General features: G+C 43.5%; 1 protein-coding gene across 2 annotated transcripts in view; it reads left to right on the top strand.

The window, feature by feature from the left end:
• Nucleotides 1-22,150, top strand: part of LOC109897041 (adhesion G protein-coupled receptor A3) — a 60,006-nt gene that overhangs the window by 35,876 nt on the left and 1,980 nt on the right. For both annotated transcript variants that reach the window (XM_031832399.1, XM_020491555.2), the window contains 16 exons: nucleotides 4,948-5,019; nucleotides 9,445-9,516; nucleotides 9,956-10,027; nucleotides 10,448-10,608; nucleotides 13,717-13,930; nucleotides 14,347-14,511; nucleotides 15,327-15,528; nucleotides 15,748-15,897; nucleotides 17,033-17,194; nucleotides 17,355-17,558; nucleotides 18,019-18,220; nucleotides 18,871-19,079; nucleotides 19,452-19,576; nucleotides 19,937-20,060; nucleotides 20,768-20,913; nucleotides 21,274-21,369. In XM_031832399.1, the coding sequence (XP_031688259.1) occupies nucleotides 4,948-5,019; nucleotides 9,445-9,516; nucleotides 9,956-10,027; nucleotides 10,448-10,608; nucleotides 13,717-13,930; nucleotides 14,347-14,511; nucleotides 15,327-15,528; nucleotides 15,748-15,897; nucleotides 17,033-17,194; nucleotides 17,355-17,558; nucleotides 18,019-18,220; nucleotides 18,871-19,079; nucleotides 19,452-19,576; nucleotides 19,937-20,060; nucleotides 20,768-20,913; nucleotides 21,274-21,369 (2,376 nt within the window). The remainder of the gene's footprint in view (nucleotides 1-4,947; nucleotides 5,020-9,444; nucleotides 9,517-9,955; nucleotides 10,028-10,447; nucleotides 10,609-13,716; nucleotides 13,931-14,346; nucleotides 14,512-15,326; nucleotides 15,529-15,747; nucleotides 15,898-17,032; nucleotides 17,195-17,354; nucleotides 17,559-18,018; nucleotides 18,221-18,870; nucleotides 19,080-19,451; nucleotides 19,577-19,936; nucleotides 20,061-20,767; nucleotides 20,914-21,273; nucleotides 21,370-22,150) is intronic.

Here is a 22,150-nt window from a genome sequence, read left to right as displayed (position 1 = left end):
GGCAAATGGTTTTAATGCTATAATAAACAGGGGAGGCGAGAGACAGTCACCTTGTTTCGTGCCTTGTCATAGTCTGTTAGTGACTAAAAGTTGTTTTTTTTACCCCTTTTTCTCCCTAATTGTGTGGATTCCATTTGGTAGTTAGTCTTGTCTCATCGCTGCAACTCCCGTACAGAACTCAGGAGAGGCAAAGGTCGAGAGCTGTGCATCCTCCGAAACAGAACCCAGACAAGCCGCACTGCTTCTTGACACAATGCCAGCTGCACCAATGTGTCGGAGAAAACACCGTAGGATGCAATGCAGTGCCTTACACCACTCGGGAGGACCTCGTTGTACATACAGTTGAAGTCGGAAGTTTACATACACCTTTGCCAAATGCATTTAAACTCCAGTTTTTCTCAATTCCTGACATTTAAACCTAGTAAAAAATCCCCTGTCTTAGGTCAGTTAGGATCACCACTTTATATTAAGAATGTGAAATGTCACAATAATAGTAGGGAGAATGATTCATTTCAGCTTATATTTATTTCATTACATTCCCAGTGGGTCAGAAGTTTACATACACTCAATTAGTATTTGGTAGCATTGCTTTTAAATTGTTTAACTTGGATCAAATGTTTCGGGTAGGCTTCCACAAGCTTCCCTCAATACGTTGGGTGAATTTTGGCCCATTCCTCCTGACAGAGCTGGTGTAACTGAGTCAGATTTGTAGGCCTCCTTGCTCGCACACTCTTTTTCAGTTCTGCCCACAACATTTCTATAGGATTGAGGTCAGAGCTTTGCGATGGCCACTCCAATACCTTGACTTTGTTGTCCTTAAGCCATTTTGCAACAACAATCGAAGTATGCTTGGGGTCATTGTCCATTTGGAAGACCCATTTGCGACCAAGCTTTAACTTCCTGACTGATATCTTGAGATGTTGCTTCAATATATGCACATCATTTTCCTCCCTCATGATGCCATCTATTTTGTGAAGTGCACCAGTCCCTCCTGCAGCAAAGCACCCCCACACCATGATGCTGCCACTCCCGTGCTTCACGGTAGAGATGTTCTTCGGCTTGCAAGCCTACCCCTTTTTCCTCCAAACATAACGATGGTCATTATGGGCAAATAGTTATATTTTTGTTTTATCACACCAGAGGACATTTCTCCAAAAAGTATGATCTTTGTCCCCATGTGCAGTTGCAAACCGTAGTCTGGCTTTTTTATGGCGGTTTTGGAGCAGTGGCTTCTTCCTTGCTGAGCGGCCTTCCAGGTTATGTCGATATAGGACTCATTTTACTGTGGATATAGATACTTTTGTACCTGTTTCCTCCAGCATCTTCACAAGGTCCTTTGCTGTTGTTCTGTGATTCATTTGCACTTTTCGCACCAAAGAACGTTCATCTCTAGGAGACAGAACGCGTCTCCTTCCTGAGCGGTATGACGGCTGTGTGGTCCCATGGTGTTTATACTTGAATACTATTTTTTGTACAGATGAACGTGGTACCTTCAGGCGTTTGGAAATTTCTCCCAAGGATGAACCAGACTTGTGGAGGTCAAAATATCTTCTGAGGTCTTGGCTGATTTCACCTCCAATTGACTCAAATGATGTCAATTAGCCTATCAGAAGCTTCTAAAGCCATGAAATCATTTTCTGGAATTTTCCAAGCTGTTTAAAGGCACAGTCAACTTAGAGTATGTAAACTTCTGACCCACTGGAAATGTGATTACAGTGAATTATAAGTGAAATAATCTGTCTGTAAGCAATTGTTGGAAAAATTACTTCTGTCATGCACAAAGTAGATGTCCTAACCGCCTTGCCAAAACTATAGTTTGTTAACAAGAAATTTGTGGAGTGGTTGAAAAATGAGTTTTAATGACTCCAACCTAAGTGTGTTGACTTCAGACTTCAACTGTATGTTTAATAATATTCTGAAAGCCCTGTCCAAATCCAAATGTATTTCTAGTGTAATGCAGTTTGTCCCAGCCCACCCTATAAAAGGCTTTCTCTGCGTCTGGGGACAAGGCTGCCACTGAAGTATCCACATCTTTTGCCTTCCAGATGACATGCTGTAGGATTGTCAGATGAAGTTCTGCTTTTCATAAATCCCACCTGGTCTGTATTTATGATTTTCTTAATGTTATGATTCACCCTCCATAGCGAGAAGTTTTGTAAACCATTTTCCATTACAATTTATCAAAGAAATTAGACGGTAGCTCCCACATCCATGGGCATCCTTTCCATTTCTGAGTACTTTTTTTCTATTGTGTTATTGACTGTACTCTTGTTTACTCCATGTGTAACTCTGTGTTGTTGTTTGTGTCGCACTGCTTTGCTTTATCTTGGCCAAGGTCGCTGTTGTTAATGAGAACTTGTTCTCAACTGGCCTACCTGGTTAAATAAAGGTGAAATAAAAACAAATAAAATAAATACAATTAGGGTGATTACTGCATCACGCGTAGGTCGGTTACTCAATCGATGTGTTAAATGTTTTCAATATTACTGAGCTAAGCTGCTCTGCAAACTTTTTCTAGAAATCACTGGGTATCCCGTCCAACCTTGGAGTTTTACCACTGGGTGCTTGTCTTTTTTTGGTCAATTCCTCTAAAGTAATGGGGTGTCCAGCCCAGTTCCTGTCTTCCTCTGTTAGTTTAGGAAGGTTCAAATTATGAAAGAATGCCTCTGCTTTCAAAGTCTTGAAATATGTATTTATTTTTTCTGATTGGTAATCAGCTTGCCTGTCTTATTTCTGATTCCACCTGTTTGAAGATCTGTTTCTCTAGATTTCAATTGACTGGCCAACAGTTTTCCTGCCTTTTCACCTGATTTTGTATCATCTCTGCTTCAGCTTTTTTACTGAATAAAGTATTCAGCTCGTATTTGGTTTTTGTCCGGTTTACCAGAGAAATGTTGTTAGGATTGGAACAATTTTCCCTCTCCAGCGTTTTGAGCTCTGTTTCAAGTTTATACATTTTCTGTTTATTTAATTTCTTAATAGTAGCTGATCGTTGTATCATTACTCCTCGTATGTATGCTTTAAAAGCTTCCCAAATTGTTTCAAAAAATGTCGTAATGTGTGTGTGTTAAGGATTTCACAAAAAACCTTGTCCTGTAAGAGGCTGAAACCAATACAAGTAAAGTCAAGATTTGTCCCCCTATGTCCTTAAACTATTTTCCCACTTGAACATGTATACTTTTGGAAAATAGAATATACACCTCTTTTTGGGGGGTTGAATGTATTTATGGCAGATATTCCCAAACTGGTGTACGCCAAATAAAAACGTGATTGGCCTTTCTTTAAATGCACATTTTAGATTTTCCAACGGGGTTATACATTTAAGTTAGTTTTTCTCTCTCACCTGAGTAGCCTTGTTTCACTGCCAAAAATAAAATGAAACCATCTAGTGTTCAGCGAAATAACAACACAATGTCAAATACAGGTAGCCTAGTCAAATAATTAACATCCAATCACATTAACTGTTACTCTCTCGCCGGAATTCCACTAATGGTCTGTATGTAGCCAAATGCAGCTGCTGCTCATGTTGGTATCTCTACTGATGGCGCAAAATCCGTGGCAGGGAGGCATAGTGGAGTGGTAACGCGCGTGCAAGCAGTTGCTCCCAATGCCACTTGGATACACTGCAGCATCCACTTGATTTGTGCATTTGAATCACGTTGGTCACGTCTGAAAGGTTGTAAATATACTATTACCAAAACATGACGACCATTAAGGTATTTTAAATCAATGCCTTTCGGATAGCCTTTGCTTTTGAATCAAAGAAAAGTGAACGACTGGTAGTGCACCCCACAGAACACTAAACTTCCCATAGAACAAATATGTCATAAACATATCCCAAACCCACGCAACACAATTATTTATTTTTTAAATCACCCTCCCCTCAACCAGGCCTTCATCCATGTGAAGTGTACCGAGGACTTCCCAGCACTGACGCTCCAACTAGAATAAGGACGTTTTACCAACACCAAATACAGGCGTGACCATATACATTTTGATATGACAGCGATGACGTGTCATTGAAATGACATGGATCAACCAAAACCATTGGACATAAAGACAGGCTGCTCATTATACTCCCAAAGAGAAGAGATTATCTTTCTCGTGAACTGTCTAATTCCATAAGGCAGGAATGTAAGCAGAGAACCAACACCAAAGGGTGTCCGATATAGGTCATAATAATGATAAATAAGCCAACTAACACTTTGGGTTGTGCCCATCACACATGGCACGAACATGCGAGTGAAAACAAACAAAAAAATAGATATGTTTATCCCTACTATGACCGTAAAACAAATGATATGCTTGGCCTAGATTGCTGCTCAGTCGAGTACTATAATGATATCAACTGTAAACCAGAATGATAAATTGTAGGCAGCATTCACAGCATAAACACTCAGTGAGACTATTACTCACAACATAGGAAGTTCTCTCAGCTTAGAGAAAAATGGTAGTTAATCCGTGATGAACCACCGCCATCATGGGGATCTTCCATAGCCTACCACGCCACTCAGATCGTTCTGCCTCATTGACGTCCGCGACACACTTTCATGCACGTGTCTCACCTCCATGAACGCTTTTCTCTTGTCCTGGACGTCCTTGGAGAAGTCAAGGAAAAACTCCACCTTAGACAAAAGGACATTCTCACAATCCACTGTATTTATGTGGATTTCGGGAACACCTCTGATCTGAAGTGTGTTTCTTCGACTGTCATTTTTTATTTATTTGAGCAGGCCTAGAGAGAATATCTTTGTGTTATTAGATGCGTAAAATAATATGTCTTACTCATTGGGGAATGGTATTTTTGGATCAAGTTGGCTGCAAATATTCGTAATATGTGTTGATTGCAATATGCCGTGACACGAACCAGACGTTCTTTGTTGTGCACTTGACGTTTAGATTGCCTTTTTATTTTCTTGTGGCTTACCCTTTGTTTGTCTTTCACAGGGACATGCGGAACAACATCGTCAGCCGTATCGAACCGGGGGCTTTCCTTGGATTGCTCGCACTCAAAAGACTGTGAGTATTATCAACATCACCATCAGCAATAAATAATTTCATCTTAATCAAATTTGTCATTTTCTTGGCAGACGGACGAGTCATGGGCTGAACGGTTTTAAATATGCGTCTACGCCGATCCTCTATTGCTCAACATCCGATTTATTATACTGCATCCATAACGCACCATGTCCAAAACTGTTGTATAAAAGAAAGAAAATAAACTACACACTGTTGTATATGCTTCCACAATGCAACATTTCGACCGAACGGTCTTTGCCAGGTTTCGACAATACTCTTGGCCCTACTCTGTTGTTTCTGAGAGAGAGGCAATTGCTAACTCTGTGTCTAGCCTATCCAGTCTATGTAAGCGACAGCTGTAAAAGCTCAGACACACTGGTAGGATTTTAAAACTTTTGCCTGGCAACAGTACTTAGCGCCTTTGAACAGAGTGTCGGCAGTCGATCTCTTGTGTGTTCACACAGCGAAGTCGTCAGCCACTCGCCCCTTGTTAAAAGACTCCAAACCAGAAGGTGGCAGTAGCTTCGTTTGGCAATGCATATCCGTGGGTATTGCTAATGGTCTAGATTCCAAGCAGTCTGCAATTTTAATTGTTATTTTGTAAAAAGTCCTTATTATATTAGCCAGATGGCCACAGCTAGATCACTACCTAGCAAGATGACGAAGAAACTATTTAATTCACACTCCATTACCCCATACTGCCAGTGGCAGTCAAGAGCCAAATGTTTAGCTAACTTGCTAATGTTAGCATATTCGTTAGCTAACACACCATAGCTAGCTAGCTAAGGACACTGCACTAACTCCATTGTGATTTAATTATAATGTCAATTCTAGATACAATGGTTATCTCGCTTGGAAGAAGTGTTTTGCGCATTTAGCTAGCTACCATCCCATAGCCTACATTGCATATGAGGTGTGACTGTCTCACACGTGGATGTGCAGAGAAAATCCCCCTTTTATTTTGCTCTCCCACGTGGGGGTTCGTGCTGTCTGATTGGCTCAAAGTAAAGTTGTTGGCCACTGACAAGCATTGTGATTTCGGTATGTAAAATCGGTACGTTCGTTGCTACCGGGTCGGCAGGTACCGCTTTTGTTCTAGCAAGAGAAGGAACGGCCTCCCACTGTGATAGACTGCCGAGAGGTACTTATCTGCAGTGAGATTCTCTGTGTTTTAATGCTTCAAGCAATGTTCTATTCAGTTCACCAGTCCACTTGGGCCCTTGCCAGGGACCACTTGAGACTGCATGAGGCCCTATCTACGTTCACACATTCATGGAAAGGGGAATGGATGGATGGGCATGTGCGTGGGTCTGTGTGTCTGTGCTAGAGAGAGCGCGTATGAGTGTGTTTGTACCTGTGCACTCTTCTGAGTGTTTGTGTGTCTCTGTCTGTGTGTGTGCGCCTTTTGTGTATTGCAATCATCTTATAACTGCCGGTCCTTACCAACATAAACTATAGTTTGGATGCTAGTGCGGAGCTGTGAGTGAGACAGGAAGGTTGTCTCCTTGGCTTGGGCAGAGCTTAATTTCCCCTTGTCAAGCCTCAACCATTTTACAACCAACTGTAGACCTATATTTCCTAAACGTATAGCTAACTGTAATTCCCTCAGCCAACCTACAAATCATTCAGCCAACAGCTATTTCATCTTGCATGCGCCTATATAACACAATGTCAACGTTGGGTCGAAATGAATTGATCAGAAACACTGGATATCCACTGATTATAAATGCATCAGTATTATGGTCAGAAGACACAGCAGTCTTTGCACATAATTTAACATGTTTGGCAGTGGAAATATACGGCACAGACAGGTTGTCAGGAGGTGGTTAAATCATTCATTTGCTCCTGTCTCTGGCTGCGTCTCCAACATATCGCTTACAACATATTCCTCAACTAGCAAAAGTGCGAAAGGAGTAGCTGAGGTAAAATGAGTCTTGAACTTGGGCCTGGTGCTGTAAACAGAAGCCCTGTGGTGACTGCTGGCACGCTGTGCACCTACCCTCCAGCCCGCCCTCGTCTGCTTCTGGAAAAGGGTGATGGAGTTAATTGACAGGGAGGACATGAAAATACATGCTCCCTCTCTCTTCCAATGCAGTCAGTAGCGAAAGCGCCCGACAAAGACTGTGTTCTCTCTCTCTCAGCCTCAGCCAATCTTTAATTTCTCCCATCTGTCCCTGTACCTCACTTCAAAGAGCCTAATTAGATTTTTGCTCGTTTTTAAGACTCGAGCGACTTGGCCAAACCGAAGCTGCTTGCCTCTTTTATCCGTCTTGTCGGAGAGAGGAGAGCGATGTCAGACTTGACATTTTTCTTGAAGTTTCTCTTGAAAAAACAGACAGTGTTCAATGCATGCTACAATGTATTACTTCACCCCTTTTTGTTGTCATAATTTGTAATGAATCGAAATGTAGGTCAATGTCCATTCCAGTGTACATTGTTAGGAAATGTTATCCTATTTCAAACCAGCTGACGGACACGAGCTGCAACTGATCCACTGTAGTAAATGAAAAGCAAAGCTAACATGACCTCAACGTTTTGAGGGTTGCTTTGGACACGTCATGGGACAAACATCTGATCTGGGATCAGTCACATGGTGCCTGGTCCCAGCTGTTTGGGGATGACTGGCTAGGGGTGGTGGAGTAGATTAATTCCCTGGGGGGAGAGAGCCCAAGGGGAGGCTAGCTCCAACCCTGTTTTACCACCTGATACAGCTAGTCAAGGTCCTGATGTGCAGAAAGTAGGTCTAGACTCAGGTGCGACGTGCCCATATATCAGCTGCATTCAGCTAAATGTATACGTTGTCAATAGAGCCATAAGATGCCTATGATGTGACAAAGCACATTTTTTTTGCTGGATGCAACCCATTCATGTATGTCTGGGGTGAAGTTCCCCTATCTACAGATCTAGGATCAGCCTCCCTTCCCCCAATCCTGACGTTAACCATTAGTGGGGGGGAAATGTAAAATGGACCCAAGATCCAGTGTCTAGGGGCAACTTCAAGCTACAACCCCCTACTGGCCACTCCAGGGCCTTACCACCCGACAGCAGCCGCTACATTCCACCGACAGCTGAACAGTCACTGACCCCGTCTTGTTACTTACACACCCATCTATTTTTATATCTGCTCATATCACAACAGACAGCTTGCTCTGGGTCTGCTGTAATGTTGAGCGCTGCTGCTACTTTAATGGACAGACCACAAGATTTTAAAAAACAAACATGTGTTGGAATATATTTGGGATGATGTGGCTAATTTGTGAGAGTTGGCCATTTTCTCCTTATGTGGGCTGCTTTGACGTCACACTGCACTCCCAACTGCAAAGCACTGGACCATGTCTAATGCTATGCCATGGCAGCATTGGCAGGGTGGGAGTTTATCCCTTTAGCTAAGGGAGTTCCACCCCAGTAGGTGATCCTCCTCAGACACGGGATGCCAGCATGACTTCTTGGCAACCCTTGAAAGGTTTTCCCCAGGCCAGGCGGAACTAACCACCTCACTCAGTAAATTCCCCAGCTGCCACCCTCCCTAGGAACCACAACAATAATTAGACCAACACCAGGATGTTTACGTAATGCGCTCCACACTTATTTTCTAAGCATTTAAGTGTCTGATGCTGCCCTGGCATTAGGCCTTTGGCTAGGGTTGTAGCTTGCAGCTAGCAGGGTCTAGTTTGTAAGCTATTGTGAGGCCTCTTCTGGCCGTTCCAATGTTACACTTGAGTCATTTGTTTACGTTCGAGTCGTTTAGCATATCCGTTTTGTTCAGCTGTAACGGCTTGCATATACACCACATCCTTGATTTTATACATGGTTGTTTCGAACTGCCTTCCATCATCATTTCTTCTAGTTTGAACTATCTTTTGAGTTGATCAAAATCATATTTTCACAATGTAGACTAAATAAAATCCTTGCCCAAACACGGTTTCTTCAAAGATCGATAATACTACCTGATGTTTGGCAGACACTTTGTGTCAGGTCCTGGTGAAAAAGACACACTTTGATGTGTATGACATCAATCATAATACATTAATTTCAACTAGTATAGTGTGTTACTAACAGCTTTGATGTGAAAGCCGCCTCGGGGCGAACACAGGCATCGTCTCAAATCACCTTGAAAAGTTGTAAAACTGACAGACCTGGATTTTTCAATCCCTGCCTCTGCCCCAACCTGTCTCTGCGAATGACATCACCTGTCTTTTAATTGAGTTGACAGTTTTCTCCACTTTTTGATTTGTTGAGCTACAATGTGGATTTATTAGAATTCGCCGAGTCACCACATGAGGTCAATTGACTCTAGTCATGAATTTCATGCTGTTTGTACAATTTACGATGGCATATTACGTTTCTTAGACTGTTGCTGCTGTTTGACTTGAGTAAATCAGGACAGAATATAACCAGAATCTCCATTTGTTTTGCTTTCCACAGAGACCTGTCCAACAATCGCATTGGCTGCCTCAACGTGGACATATTCAAAGGCCTCACAAGTCTAGTTCGACTGTAAGTAGTAGTTATTTTTCCTTTATTCCTTTGTTTAAATACACCAGATCCATAGTATTATTTTTCTTTGAAAACTGTTTGCATTTTCCCCCTATCCATCCTAAAAAATAAGTCATTGATAAGGACATTCATGTGAAAGTGACATATCTGGCTCCAACGCCCTAATAGTAATTACCCTGCTCAGAAAATGGTGGCGTCCAGGTGCTGTGATATTAGCATAATACCCATGGTTCCCCCACGGGTCTCAGTGCCACAGCTGCAACATATAATTCCATGTCCTTTTCCCTACGATGCAAAGGTGAGGATTAAGATTCCTGGACATCTCAGTGGAGTTGCCAATGACAGGTTGTGTTTGGGTCCTGATTGTGTGATGTGACAGATTGGCATACTTGATTTGATCTGTTGTAGATGATTGCTGGCCTTCATCTTGTCCTTTCAGAAACCTTTCAGGAAACATGTTTTCATCGCTGGCCCAAGGGACGTTTGACAGCTTGGTGTCATTGAAGACTTTGTAAGTATGCTTTAGAGTTCAGGCCCTGCAACGCTATTCCATGACACCCTGTGGCAGTGTAGTGGGTTTTCTATTCGGGGTACTTTAAAGAGTATAGTACAATACCCTGTTGTAGAAATGCACCAATAGGTGCAATCTGTATATTTTATTTCCTGGTTCACAACTCAAGGTAATGCAAACACATTCAGCCAGGAAGCAAAACAAAGATTCTAATGGTTCCATCCACCAAGGGCCCAACCCTCAGTTTACAAACAATTGCAGAGAGGCAATAAAAAGTAGATAAGAAGAACACAGCATAGAAAGTAGGTTATGGAATGGGGGATCGAACAGGGGACTATCACTTTTCACTGTAAATGAAAGTGAAAGTAATGCTCCTTTTTAAATGTATTTTTAACTCTGCCTGTCCCCACGTTACCTCAGGGAGTTCCAGACGCCGTACCTGCTGTGCGACTGCAACCTGTTGTGGCTGCTGCACTGGATCAAAGACAACAACGTGGGGGTGAAGGACACCAGCTGCTCCTACCCTCGCTCCCTGCAGGGCCAGCTCATCACCTCCACCAAGCCTGAGCTGTTCACCTGTGGTAAGGGCACACACACACACACACACACACACCTGGTCCTACAACTACTCATCACCTTAAAGCCCTTAAGCTCCACGTACATACAAAGTTTCGTGAGAACACAAACACACACCTGTTACCCCTTTACATCACCTTGTTTGTACCAGAGCTCCTAGTAAGAGACTACCTTTTGATGCGTACACACACATCTTCAAACTCTAGCACAGTCACGCATAACCATGCCCACACATCTGATCTGGGCACTTCGACCTCACATGAACACATTTTTACATGGCATCAGTCGTTAGCACGCGGTCGTCCAAGACCGATATACAGAACAGATGGACGTGCAACCTCTAGCATTTGGCTCTGCACTCTATTTTCAGTTCAGAATCACCTTTATTCGCCAAGTAGCTACCTTTACACATGCTCAGAGTTGTACTTGGTGCTAGTGATCGACTACATTTAGAGACAGAATACAGACGACAGAGTTTACATACAACTAGGTAGTGAGTATAGTGCTATAAGATCTTTTATTTTTTACCTTTATTTAACTAGGCAAGTCAGTTAAGAACAAATTCTTATTTACAATGACGGCCTACCAATTGTGCTGGGTCAATTGCTGGGCCAATTGTGCACCACCCTATGGGACTCCCAATCACGGCTGGATGTGATGCAGCCTGGATTCGAACCAGGTACTGCAGTGACTCCTCTTGCACTGAGATGCAGTGTCTTAGACCACTGTGCCACTCGGGAGAAAGAACAGTTTATATACAAATATACAGTGAATGTACAGTGTATATACAGTTGATATACGGTGGATGTACAGTGTATATACAGTGGATGTACAGTGTATATACAGTTGATATACGGTGGATGTACAGGGTATATACAGTTGATATACGGTGGATGTACAGTGTATATACAGTGAATGTACAGTGTATATACAGTTGATATACGGTGGATGTACAGTGTATATACAGTGGATGTACAGTGTATATACAGTTGATATACGGTGGATGTACAGGGTATATACAGTTGATATACGGTGGATGTACAGGGTATATACAGTTGATATACGGTGGATGTACAGGGTATATACAGTTGATATACGGTGGATGTACAGTGTATATACAGTTGATATACAGTGAATGTACAGTGTATATACAGTTGATATACGGTGGATGTACAGGGTATATACAGTTTATATACGGTGGATGTACAGTGTATATACAGTTTATATACGGTGGATGTACAGTGTATATACAGTTTATATACGGTGGATGTACAGTGTATATACAGTTTATATACGGTGGATGTACAGGGTATATACAGTTGATATACGGTGGATGTACAGGGTATATACAGTTGATATACGGTGGATGTACAGGGTATATACAGTTGATATACGGTGGATGTACAGGGTATATACAGTTGATATACGGTGGATGTACAGTGTATATACAGTTTATATACGGTGGATGTACAGGGTATATACAGTTGATATACGGTGGATGTACAGGGTATATACAGTTGATATACGGTGGATGTACAGGGTATATACAGTTGATATACGGTGGATGTACAGGGTATATACAGTTGATATACGGTGGATGTACAGGGTATATACAGTTGATATACGGTGGATGTACAGGGTATATACAGTTGATATATGGTGGATGTACAGGGTATATACAGTTGATATACGGTGGATGTACAGGGTATATACAGTTGATATACGGTGGATGTACAGGGTATATACAGTTGATATACGGTGGATGTACAGGGTATATACAGTTGATATTCGGTGGATGTACAGTGTATATACAGTTGATATACGGTGGATGTACAGGGTATATACAGTTGATATACGGTGGATGTACAGTGTATATACAGGTGGATGTACAGGGTATATACAGTTGATATACGGTGGATGTACAGGGTATATACAGTTGATATACGGTGGATATACAGGGTATATACAGTTGATATACGGTGGATGTACAGTGTATATACAGGTGGATGTACAGGGTATATACAGTTGATATACGGTGGATGTACAGTGTATATACAGTTGATATACGGTGGATATACAGTTGATATACGGTGGATGTACAGGGTATATACAGTTGATATACGGTGGATGTACAGGGTATATACAGTTGATATACGGTGGATGTACAGTGTATATACAGTTGATATACGGTGGATGTACAGGGTATATACAGTTGATATACGGTGGATGTACAGGGTATATACAGTTGATATACGGTGGATGTACAGGGTATATACAGTTGATATACGGTGGATGTACAGTGTATATACAGTTGATATACGGTGGATGTACAGGGTATATCAAAATGCAGAGAGATGAACAGAGAACAAATGGCGTATAGTGCAGTTATTTTGTGTTCAGTTCAGAGATGGCTTTAGTTGCTGGCGTTGTTGGGAGTGGGAGTTGTCCAATGACACAGGCGATAAGGGAATGGCCAGCAGTACGGAGCACTGCAGTGTTTTGTTTGTGCTTGCCCTGTCTTATCAGTTTGGCACTCTTCACTGCACGGGTTAGGAAATACGTGGCACAGCTTTTACAAGTGGAGACACATGACCGAGTTACAAATAGGTACCAACGTTTGACTATTGAAATGATCCCCTTTTTATTTTTTACATTTTATTTCACCTTTACTTAACCAGGTAGGCCAGTTGAGAACAAGTTCTCATTTACAACTGCGACCTGGCCAAGATTATAAATCAAAGCAGTGCGACAAAAACAACAACAATAACACAATAGAAAAAGTGTATGTACAGTGTGTGCAAATGTAATAAGATTAGGGAGGTAAGGCAATAAATAATTAAAATTTAACATTAACACTGGAGTGATAGATGTGCAGATCATGTGCAAGTAGAGATACTGGGGTGCAAAATAGCAAAAAACTAAAAAAACAATATGGGGATGAGGTAGTTGGGTGTGCTATTTACAGATGGGCTTCATTTCGCACCTGGCTTCACCCCTGAGGAGAAGAATTCAGTTGTGAACAAATAACTTGAATTAACCCAATCCTACCCAGACATGCAGTCTAGAGAGAGCGATGCACTAAAATGTAACCCCCATACTCCCCTACCCTCCAGACGCACCCCTGGAACTGCCTTCCTTCCAGCTGACTCCGTCCCAGCGTCAGGTCGTGTTCCAGGGCGACAGCCTGCCCTTCCAGTGCCAGGCCTCGTTCGTGGCGGAGGACATGCAGGTGCTGTGGTACCAGGACGGCCGCATGGTGGAGCCCGATGCAGCCCAGGGCATCTTCATCGAGAAGAGCATGGTACAGAACTGCTCCCTCATCGCCAGGTAAGGGGGACGGTACTTGTGGGCGGGTTGGTGGATAGATAGAAGACAGTGGTAATGAGAACGGCACCCTTAGATGAGTTTTTCCTCACCCCTGCTGCTGCTTGGAGGTTAAGGGAAGGTTACTGTCAAGCACTTGATGACAAATGTTATTGTAAAAAGGGCTATGTAAATAGGATTTGATTGATTGTTTCCACAAAGCACAACTGACCTAACCCTCTTTAAATCAGCTAAGCAGTAGGCCGCAAGAGACAGCTGGGGTACCACTTTTGGACTGTAAATTAAAATGACAGATTGTGCATTTAAACATCTGATGCAAATGGTGCCTCTCGGCATACATGGTTAAAAGCGGTCTACTCTCTCTTTCCGTCTTTGGCAGTAATATTTGATTTACTTGTTCCCCTCTGTTCTTTACTCAGTGCGTTGACCATCTCCAACATCCAGCCTGCTTCAACTGGGAAATGGGAGTGTCGTGTGAGGACCAGCCGAGGGAACACCACCCGTACCGTCGACATTGTGGTTCTGGAGAGCTCCGCCAAGTACTGCCCACCCGACAGAGTGTCCAACAACAAGGGTGACTTCAGGTGAGGGGGTGCTACTTTCACTATCACATTGTATGCTAGACTAGGTTATTATTAGTTGGTAATCTGTCTGTGAAATTTTTCAGGTAAATGTTTGTAGTTGTATTAATCTATTTTATGAATCTAATATATTTATCTATTGTATTAATATATATCTAGTGTCTTATTTAATCAGGTACTTGTTTAATTTTAATGGGCTTGTTGAGGTAAACAAGTTTGTACCAGACAGTTATTTTTGGAACAAACTCAGCTCGGTGGCACCACCTAGTGGCTGAATATCAGACTTGTTGTTAGTAGTAAAATCTGGGTCGTATTCGTTAGGCCTTACTAACCTGAAATTCCAATAGTTTAGTTTGTACACTGTTTTGGTATGTTTTCCCACAGTGTGCACTAATGAATACGAACCAGTTGAGTGACTGTCAAAAGCATTTATTCCATTGAGTGAATAAGTAGTACTGGGCAGGAACTAAAGCGCGCCACAGTTTTCAATGATGATGTTGAGCTCAGTAAACCGCTGTTGCGGATAAGTAATCACATGTTCCTGGAACACATCATGTGAATCATGCCACCACATTGTGGCAAACCCACCCTTCTAAGATGTTACTCACTGTCTCTCTGTCCCTCTTTCTATCTATATACTATGTCTCTCTCTCTCTGTCCCTCTTTCTATCTATATACTATGTCTCTCTCTCTCTGTCCCTCTTTCTATCTATATACTATGTCTCTCTCTCTCTGTCCCTCTCTTTCTATCTATTGTATCTTTCGCTCCCCTCTCTTTTTCTCTTTGTTTTTCTCTCTCGATCCCCCCCACCTCTCAGATGGCCTCGTACCCTAGCAGGCATCACAGCCTACCTGCCCTGCAACAAGCTGGCGTCAGGCACGGGAATCTACTCTGGCTCGGTGGGTGAGGAGCGGCTTGCGGGGCGGCATTGTGACCGCGGGGGCCTGTGGGCCAAGGACGACTACTTCCGCTGCCAGTACCAGAAAGACGTAACTCGCTTCCTCTACATCATCAACCAGGTGACCATGACACTCTGTCTGACCATGTTTGATTTGCTCTCTTTGTCTGTCTTTTCTTTCTTCAACTTCAACTTATTGTATATCTCCCGCCAAGTCTCCCCTCTTGATTTTGTCAGCGTTGTCATTCTTTTTGTCTTCCTACCCTCAAGTGTTGTTTTTTGAAGCGTTCACCCTTGTGTACACAGTCCTTCTCAACCTCTCTGTCTCTCTGTGTTCCAGATGCCTCTGAACATGACCAACGCGGTGATCACGGCCCGCCAGCTGCTCGTCTACACATTCGAGGCCGCCAACTTCTCAGACAAGATGGACGTCATCTTCGTGGCTGAGATGATCGAGAAGTTTGGCAAGTTTGCCGAGAAATACAAGGAGGTGTGTCCCGCTTCAGTCTCCCAGTCCCACCTTTATGGATGAATAAGATGTTCATATAAAGAAGCACACACACACACACACTCGGAGAGGACAGTAACATGCACGGCCTCAGGCATAAGTGTAATGAGAGGAAATGGGGTCAGAACCAAAATAAATGTTCTAAGTAGAGCTAGGTAATAGTATTTTTTAAGTGTGTGTTTACTGTGTGTGCAAGTGAGAGGTGCGAATACGCCACACAGTGTATTCACCTCCAGCTTACTGCTGATACTTTGGCCCTTTATGTTATTCCACTCCTCATAGTTGATACAGAGCAACCCTGTCCTGTTTAAATCCACAGACGAATCGTAATGAAAGCGAATGAGCTAGGATCTGGAATGGGGGATTTTTCCTGTCGAGCTGTGGGGGATTGCAAAGCAAGGCCGGGTCGGGTTTATTTGTCTTGGGTTTCACACCTGGCAGTTTGTGCTCATTGGGGAAGGCTTTGAATGTTGCACCTGAGCAATCTTTTGGAAAATGTAGAAATAAAACATTTTCCTTCTTCAGAAGTAGCTAGGCAGGCTAACGTTGGTTGGGTAAATCTTTTGCTGGCGATCATAAAAATTACATAGTTAATATAAGTCGACATGCAATCATAATTGACTGTAGCGCATTTAAAGCACCCACAAGCTACCGGGGGCTGAAAACACAATCATCACGGGGTGAACGAATGACGAATTTCCGGACAAGGTGGTCCATTAAAAATAAATAAAAAATCCATCCTCGCTCTGCAAGTGTATACTCGTCAGACATCATGAAACGTCATCAGAAGTGTCCACTTACTTTGAGGGCTGAGGGGATAGGGTGTGTCTGTTAAGTGTTTGGAATGCAGCCCTGGTCTAGAGCCCTGTGCCCTCCGTCAGCGCTGAGAGGAACCCGAAGGCTCAAATTCAGGTATTTCCAGGACGATGATAATAAAGACTACATTGAGTGTTGGATAAAAAAACAAAGCACTCTATTGTTTCGATTGATAAGGCCTGTGTATGCGTGTGCCTCTGGCTGGTATTTGCAGGTAACTGTGTGTAGTTCTGTGGTTTCTTGGTGTGTGTGGTGTGTGTGTGTGTGTGTGTGTGTGTTAACCCTGTTCTGTCTGTCTCAGTTGGGGGACGTGATGGTGGACATCTCCAGTAATCTGATGCACGCTGATGAGCGGGTGTTGCGGCTGGCTCAGCGCGAGGCCAGGGCCTGCTCCCGCATCGTGGAGTGTCTCCAGAGGATCTCTGTACACCAGCTTGCCAGCGGAACCCAGGCCCACTCCACCGTAAGATCGCGCCAGATCATGAGATCGCATTACCAAATGGCATCGGGGTGTAAATGCATTGTCGTTGGGAGGTGGCGTTTTGTATGTGTGTGTTTTTACTATTGGAATTTAAAAGTACATCTGATTGTTGTTTATTTGTACACCTATCATTTGTTCCCAGAATTCCCATAACATCGCCCTGGAGGCCCACGCCATCAAGGCGAGCAGCTTCAATGGCATGACATGCACACTGTTCCAGAAGCTGATGCCTGAACGCATCGCTCTCCGAGACCTGGGCCCGCGCATTGACCTGGATGGCAACCCTGACCGCCAGCTCAGCTTCAAGTGTAACGTCACCAGCACCCTGTCTAGCCTCTCTCTCAAGGTCAGTATCCAGGAATGACCGAAGGAGAGGCAATCAATCCAATTTGTAGAAACACAAACTTTTGTACATCAGCACTTGTCACAAAGTGCTTATAAAGTAGCCTAGACTGCAAAGAGCAAGCTGCAGCAGTCATTGAAACAGGTCCCCGTAGCCTTAACAATATATAGACTGAAAATGATGCATCATTCGTTTTAGATATCGCCATCATTGCCCCTTGAAATGTTTTACCAAAGTGAGGTGTGTTGTCTTGAGGTTCACCCATAGCACAAACCTAAGAACAGCTTACCATATAACCATGTCTTTTCTAAGTAAATGCTAACTAAACAATGAATTGTAGACTAAAACGTTAAACCAGAATCACACATTATGCTGTACACTCAATCCAATTTTTTTTTTATCTCTATGGGACTAAATAAAGGAAAATAAAATGAAAGAATAAATCCTCTCTTTCTCTCCCTAGAACACCATGGTGGAGGCGTCCCTGCAGCTCCCCCCCTCTCTGTTCTCTCAGTACCTGGGCCAGGCCGACGACAACGTCTACAAGCTTCACTTGCTGGCCTTCCGCAACGGCAAGCTCTTCCCATCCACGGGCAACTCCACCCTGCTGGCTGACGGTGGGAAGAGGAGGAACGTGGCCACCCCCGTTCTCCTGGCCAAGATAGGTGAGTCTGACATGGACCCCACTGTACCACTAAAGTATTAGATGGGTTTTGTTCAAGATACTGTTGTGACTTGTTTTAAGAGTGAATTTTGTGGTTTGGGCAAAGACTTTTGATTTAGGGATCCATCTGTAATACAGATAGGCAAGTCCGTTAAGAACTAATTCTTATTTACAATGACGGCCCAGGAACAGTGGGTTAACTGCCTTGTTCAGTGGCAGAACTAAAATATTGTTACCTTGTCAGCTCGGGGATTTGATCTAGCAACCTTTCGGTTACTGGCCCAACGCTCTAACCGCTAGGCTACCTTTCACCCTTTTGTCTTGCATTGGATTTTTAGAAAAGGTAGCTAAAAAAAGGACCAATAAATAAAAGCACCAGGATATGTTTTGAAGACTTACGCCTCTCTCTCTTTTTCTCTCTCTCTCTCCTCATCGCTCTACTCATCTCTCTCCTCATCTCTCTCTCTCTCCTCATCGCTCTACTCATCTCTCTCCTCATCTCTCTCTCTCTCCTCATCGCTCTACTCATCTCTCTCCTCATCTCTCTCCTCATCTCTCTCTCTCTCCTCATCTCTCTCTCTCTCCTCATCGCTCTACTCATCTCTCTCCTCATCTCTCTCTCTCTCTGTCTCTCTGCCTCTGATTGGTCAGAGGGTTTCCAGCTGCGCGGACTGCGTGTGCCGGTGAACGCCACGCTGCGGAGGTTTGCCCGTGGCTCGGACGCCGTGCCCGCCTGCTGGAACTTCAGCCTGCTGGGTGGGCAGGGTGGCTGGCAGAGCGAGGGCTGCCGTGTCCTGCGGCACCATGACAACTTCACCACGCTCTCCTGTGACTCGCTCAGCAACTACGCCGTGCTCATGGTGGGTGGCCAGGGGTTGAATGGCCTTTTAAACTCAATGAACAAATGTGACTCCGGGAGACAACATAAGGCTGTTTCCAACATGTTTTCTTCAGTAAATGCAGTAAGCTTCTTCTTTTGTTTTCTTGCCACGATGCTTCTGAGTATTTAGGATACTGACATCGAGACATTAGCCTTTTCAAGACGGGCTCAACATCTCTTTTCGGGTTCACAAGCCCTATAAACACTACCTGTTTAGTTTTGGAACAATCACATGACAATCTCCTGAGTTGACGAAATTGGCTCATACCTTTTCTTCAGGGTTAATTTGTTTTTGTATGACACATTGTCTAAAGTGATGACATTGAAACATTTTGATGTGTGTATGCCACAGGATCTTACTGGGGTGGAGTATTTCTCTCCCAGCATTGAGCCTCTCCACCCAGTCCTCTATGCCACAGCTATCGTCCTCCTGCTCTGTCTGCTGGCCATCATCATCAGCTACGTCTACCACCACAGGTAACAGCTCTACCTCCTAGTAGAATCTAATACAGTGTATACCTAGTGCATAAGATACCAAGTATCCATCTTACTAGTAGTACGGTATCTAATATTACCAAATGATGGACTGTGACTCGCTTTCGGGTCGCAGCACAAGATTCCAGGCCAGAATGTTTCTTATTGGGTGGGTGACAATGCAAGGAAGTTTGGGGACCAATACTGTCCAGTCTCCACTAATATGTTCACCACTCCACGAGCACATCTCCACCACTCCAAACTCGTAACAGATTTTGAATGAATCAAACAAACAGACGTGATATTTTATTCCCTGATATTGTTTTGATGAATCTCACTAGTTCTGTGTGGTTGCGTGTCCAGGTCTGTCCGAATCAGCCGTAAGTTCTGGCACATGCTGGTCAACCTTTGCCTCCACATCTTCCTCACCTGCGGCGTCTTCGTGGGTGGCATCAACCAGACGCGTTACGCCAGCGTGTGCCAAGCTGTGAGTATTCCCCCCCCCCCCCACACCATAAGCCACTGGTGTGCCAGCCTATCTGCCTACCAACCTGCCAGCCAGACTGCCAACCTGCCTTCCCTTGCCAAAAGCATCTCACAATTATATGGGGATCTCAAGATGTTGTGGAGGAGGCAAAATTGCCTTTGGCAACATAGTGTGATGCCTGATTCTCCGCCCTTTTTCCCCAAAGTGTACACTTGCTGTTTCCACCATTAAATCCATGAGAAGGGTGGAGAAACGGGACTGAAGGCAGTGTAGCAGCAAATGCTGATTTGCACTGGGTTCTTTTCATTTACTCATTGTCCTTAACACAAAGAGCCCAGCTGGTAGAGAACATCTTGGAAAATAACGGTTTGCCCCCTAGAATAAAGGATATCCTACAGCTAGGCTCTACTTTGTCAAGGAACTTTACAAACGGTCAATTAGTGCAATAGCATTTTATGAAGTGAGTTTTCAGAATGCGTAGTATTTTGCTCATAAATTATTAGTGAAGCATCTATGCAGTGCTTATGTAGAATTTGTGAATGCTCTATAAAGCCTTTATATAGTCCAGGCAATATGTGAACTTTTTCATAAAATCATGATACTTGGTACACTCATACAGTTTGGCGCATTGAACATTTTCATAATGAAGTTGTTTGTTTAAATTGGAATCCTGATCATGACTGAGCTTGGTGGTGATTTTTATCCAGGTGGGCATAGTTCTGCACTACTCGACCCTGGCCACAGCTCTGTGGGTGGGCGTGACGGCACGCAACATCTACAAGCAAGTGACCCGCAAGGCCAAGCACTACGAAGAGCTGGACGAGCCCCCGCCCCCTCCACGACCCATGCTGAGGTAAAATACTACATTTCCCACAATGCACAGTTATGAAAAGGTTTGGTCATTATAGCCGAGTCAGACTAACTGTTTAGTGTGTGGACGAGGATCAGTTGAAATGCTGTACAATCCCATTTTGCGTTTCTCTCCCTTTACAAGGAGCTCCTAATACTATTATGTGTATATTATGTATCTTCTGGAAATATAGCTGTGACTTGTGGAGAGAGAGGGTTTGGTTTGCGTGGTTGGTTTAACACCCACCACATGGTGTCAGTACGGAGGCCTGAAGCACACATGCCACCTCTGCAACCAACTCACCACCAATTTGATCCCAAGCAGGTCCTACTCAGTTCTTTTTCCGCTACCTTTTCCTACCAGGTTCTACCTAATAGGCGGAGGGATACCGATCATCGTCTGTGGCATAACCGCAGCCGCCAACATCAAGAACTACGGTAGCCAGACCAACGCACCATAGTAAGTAGTGCCAGTTTACTGTCACATTGTATGGAAACCAATTAGTTATTCTACTATAGTGTGTGTTTATGGAAATTGTTATGTTTTATATCGACAGAAGGCTTTGTGTATATATAAAACTAGACCCAAGAGAAATCGCTTTTTGTTTTCGACTGGCCAGAATGCGTGTGTGCGTAGCTTTATGTAAATAACAAATATTTTGTGGGGGGAGGAAAAGTTCTGAGTCCCTGTGAAGTTCCGAGAGCCCGATTGGGGAGCGCTATTTATAGTGTGTGTCTCGGCACCTCACGTCTGCTGCCATTTTCCAAGTCTGTCGGTCTCTCTTTCTTCTCATTCTTCCTCTCTCTGTTTGTGTTCTCGCTTCTCTCTTTCTGTCGCTCTCTCGCTCTTTCTTTCCCTCTCCATTTCTCCCCCTCTTTCATTCTCTCACTTTATGGTGGCAGCTGTTTGGGTTGTAATTTGGAAATCTGGACCTGTGTCTGTCTGAAGTCTTTGGAGTTTAATTAGTTTGCAGCTGAGACGAATGGAACCCGCCCCGTGGAATATTCCGGAACAGATACTCTATTCCCGCTTTTCGCATTTTCAAAGAGACTCCATGCCTGCGTGTGTTTTTTTAAAACTTGATTTAATGAGCTATGGGTTGAGTCAAACACAAAACAATGTTGAAGTTGTTATAATTTTAAAATGGTTTGTGGACCACTTGAATGGGTGACTCTTGACTCATCTGGCAAAGATTTGTCATGTCATACTTGTCTTATGGCTTCATTGACAACATGTGTTT

Source organism: Oncorhynchus kisutch, linkage group LG9, assembly GCF_002021735.2.
Source record: "Oncorhynchus kisutch isolate 150728-3 linkage group LG9, Okis_V2, whole genome shotgun sequence".
NCBI lineage: Eukaryota > Metazoa > Chordata > Actinopteri > Salmoniformes > Salmonidae > Oncorhynchus > Oncorhynchus kisutch.
Note: the sequence above shows the minus strand (reverse complement) of the source record. Positions and strands in the feature narration are given on the sequence as shown.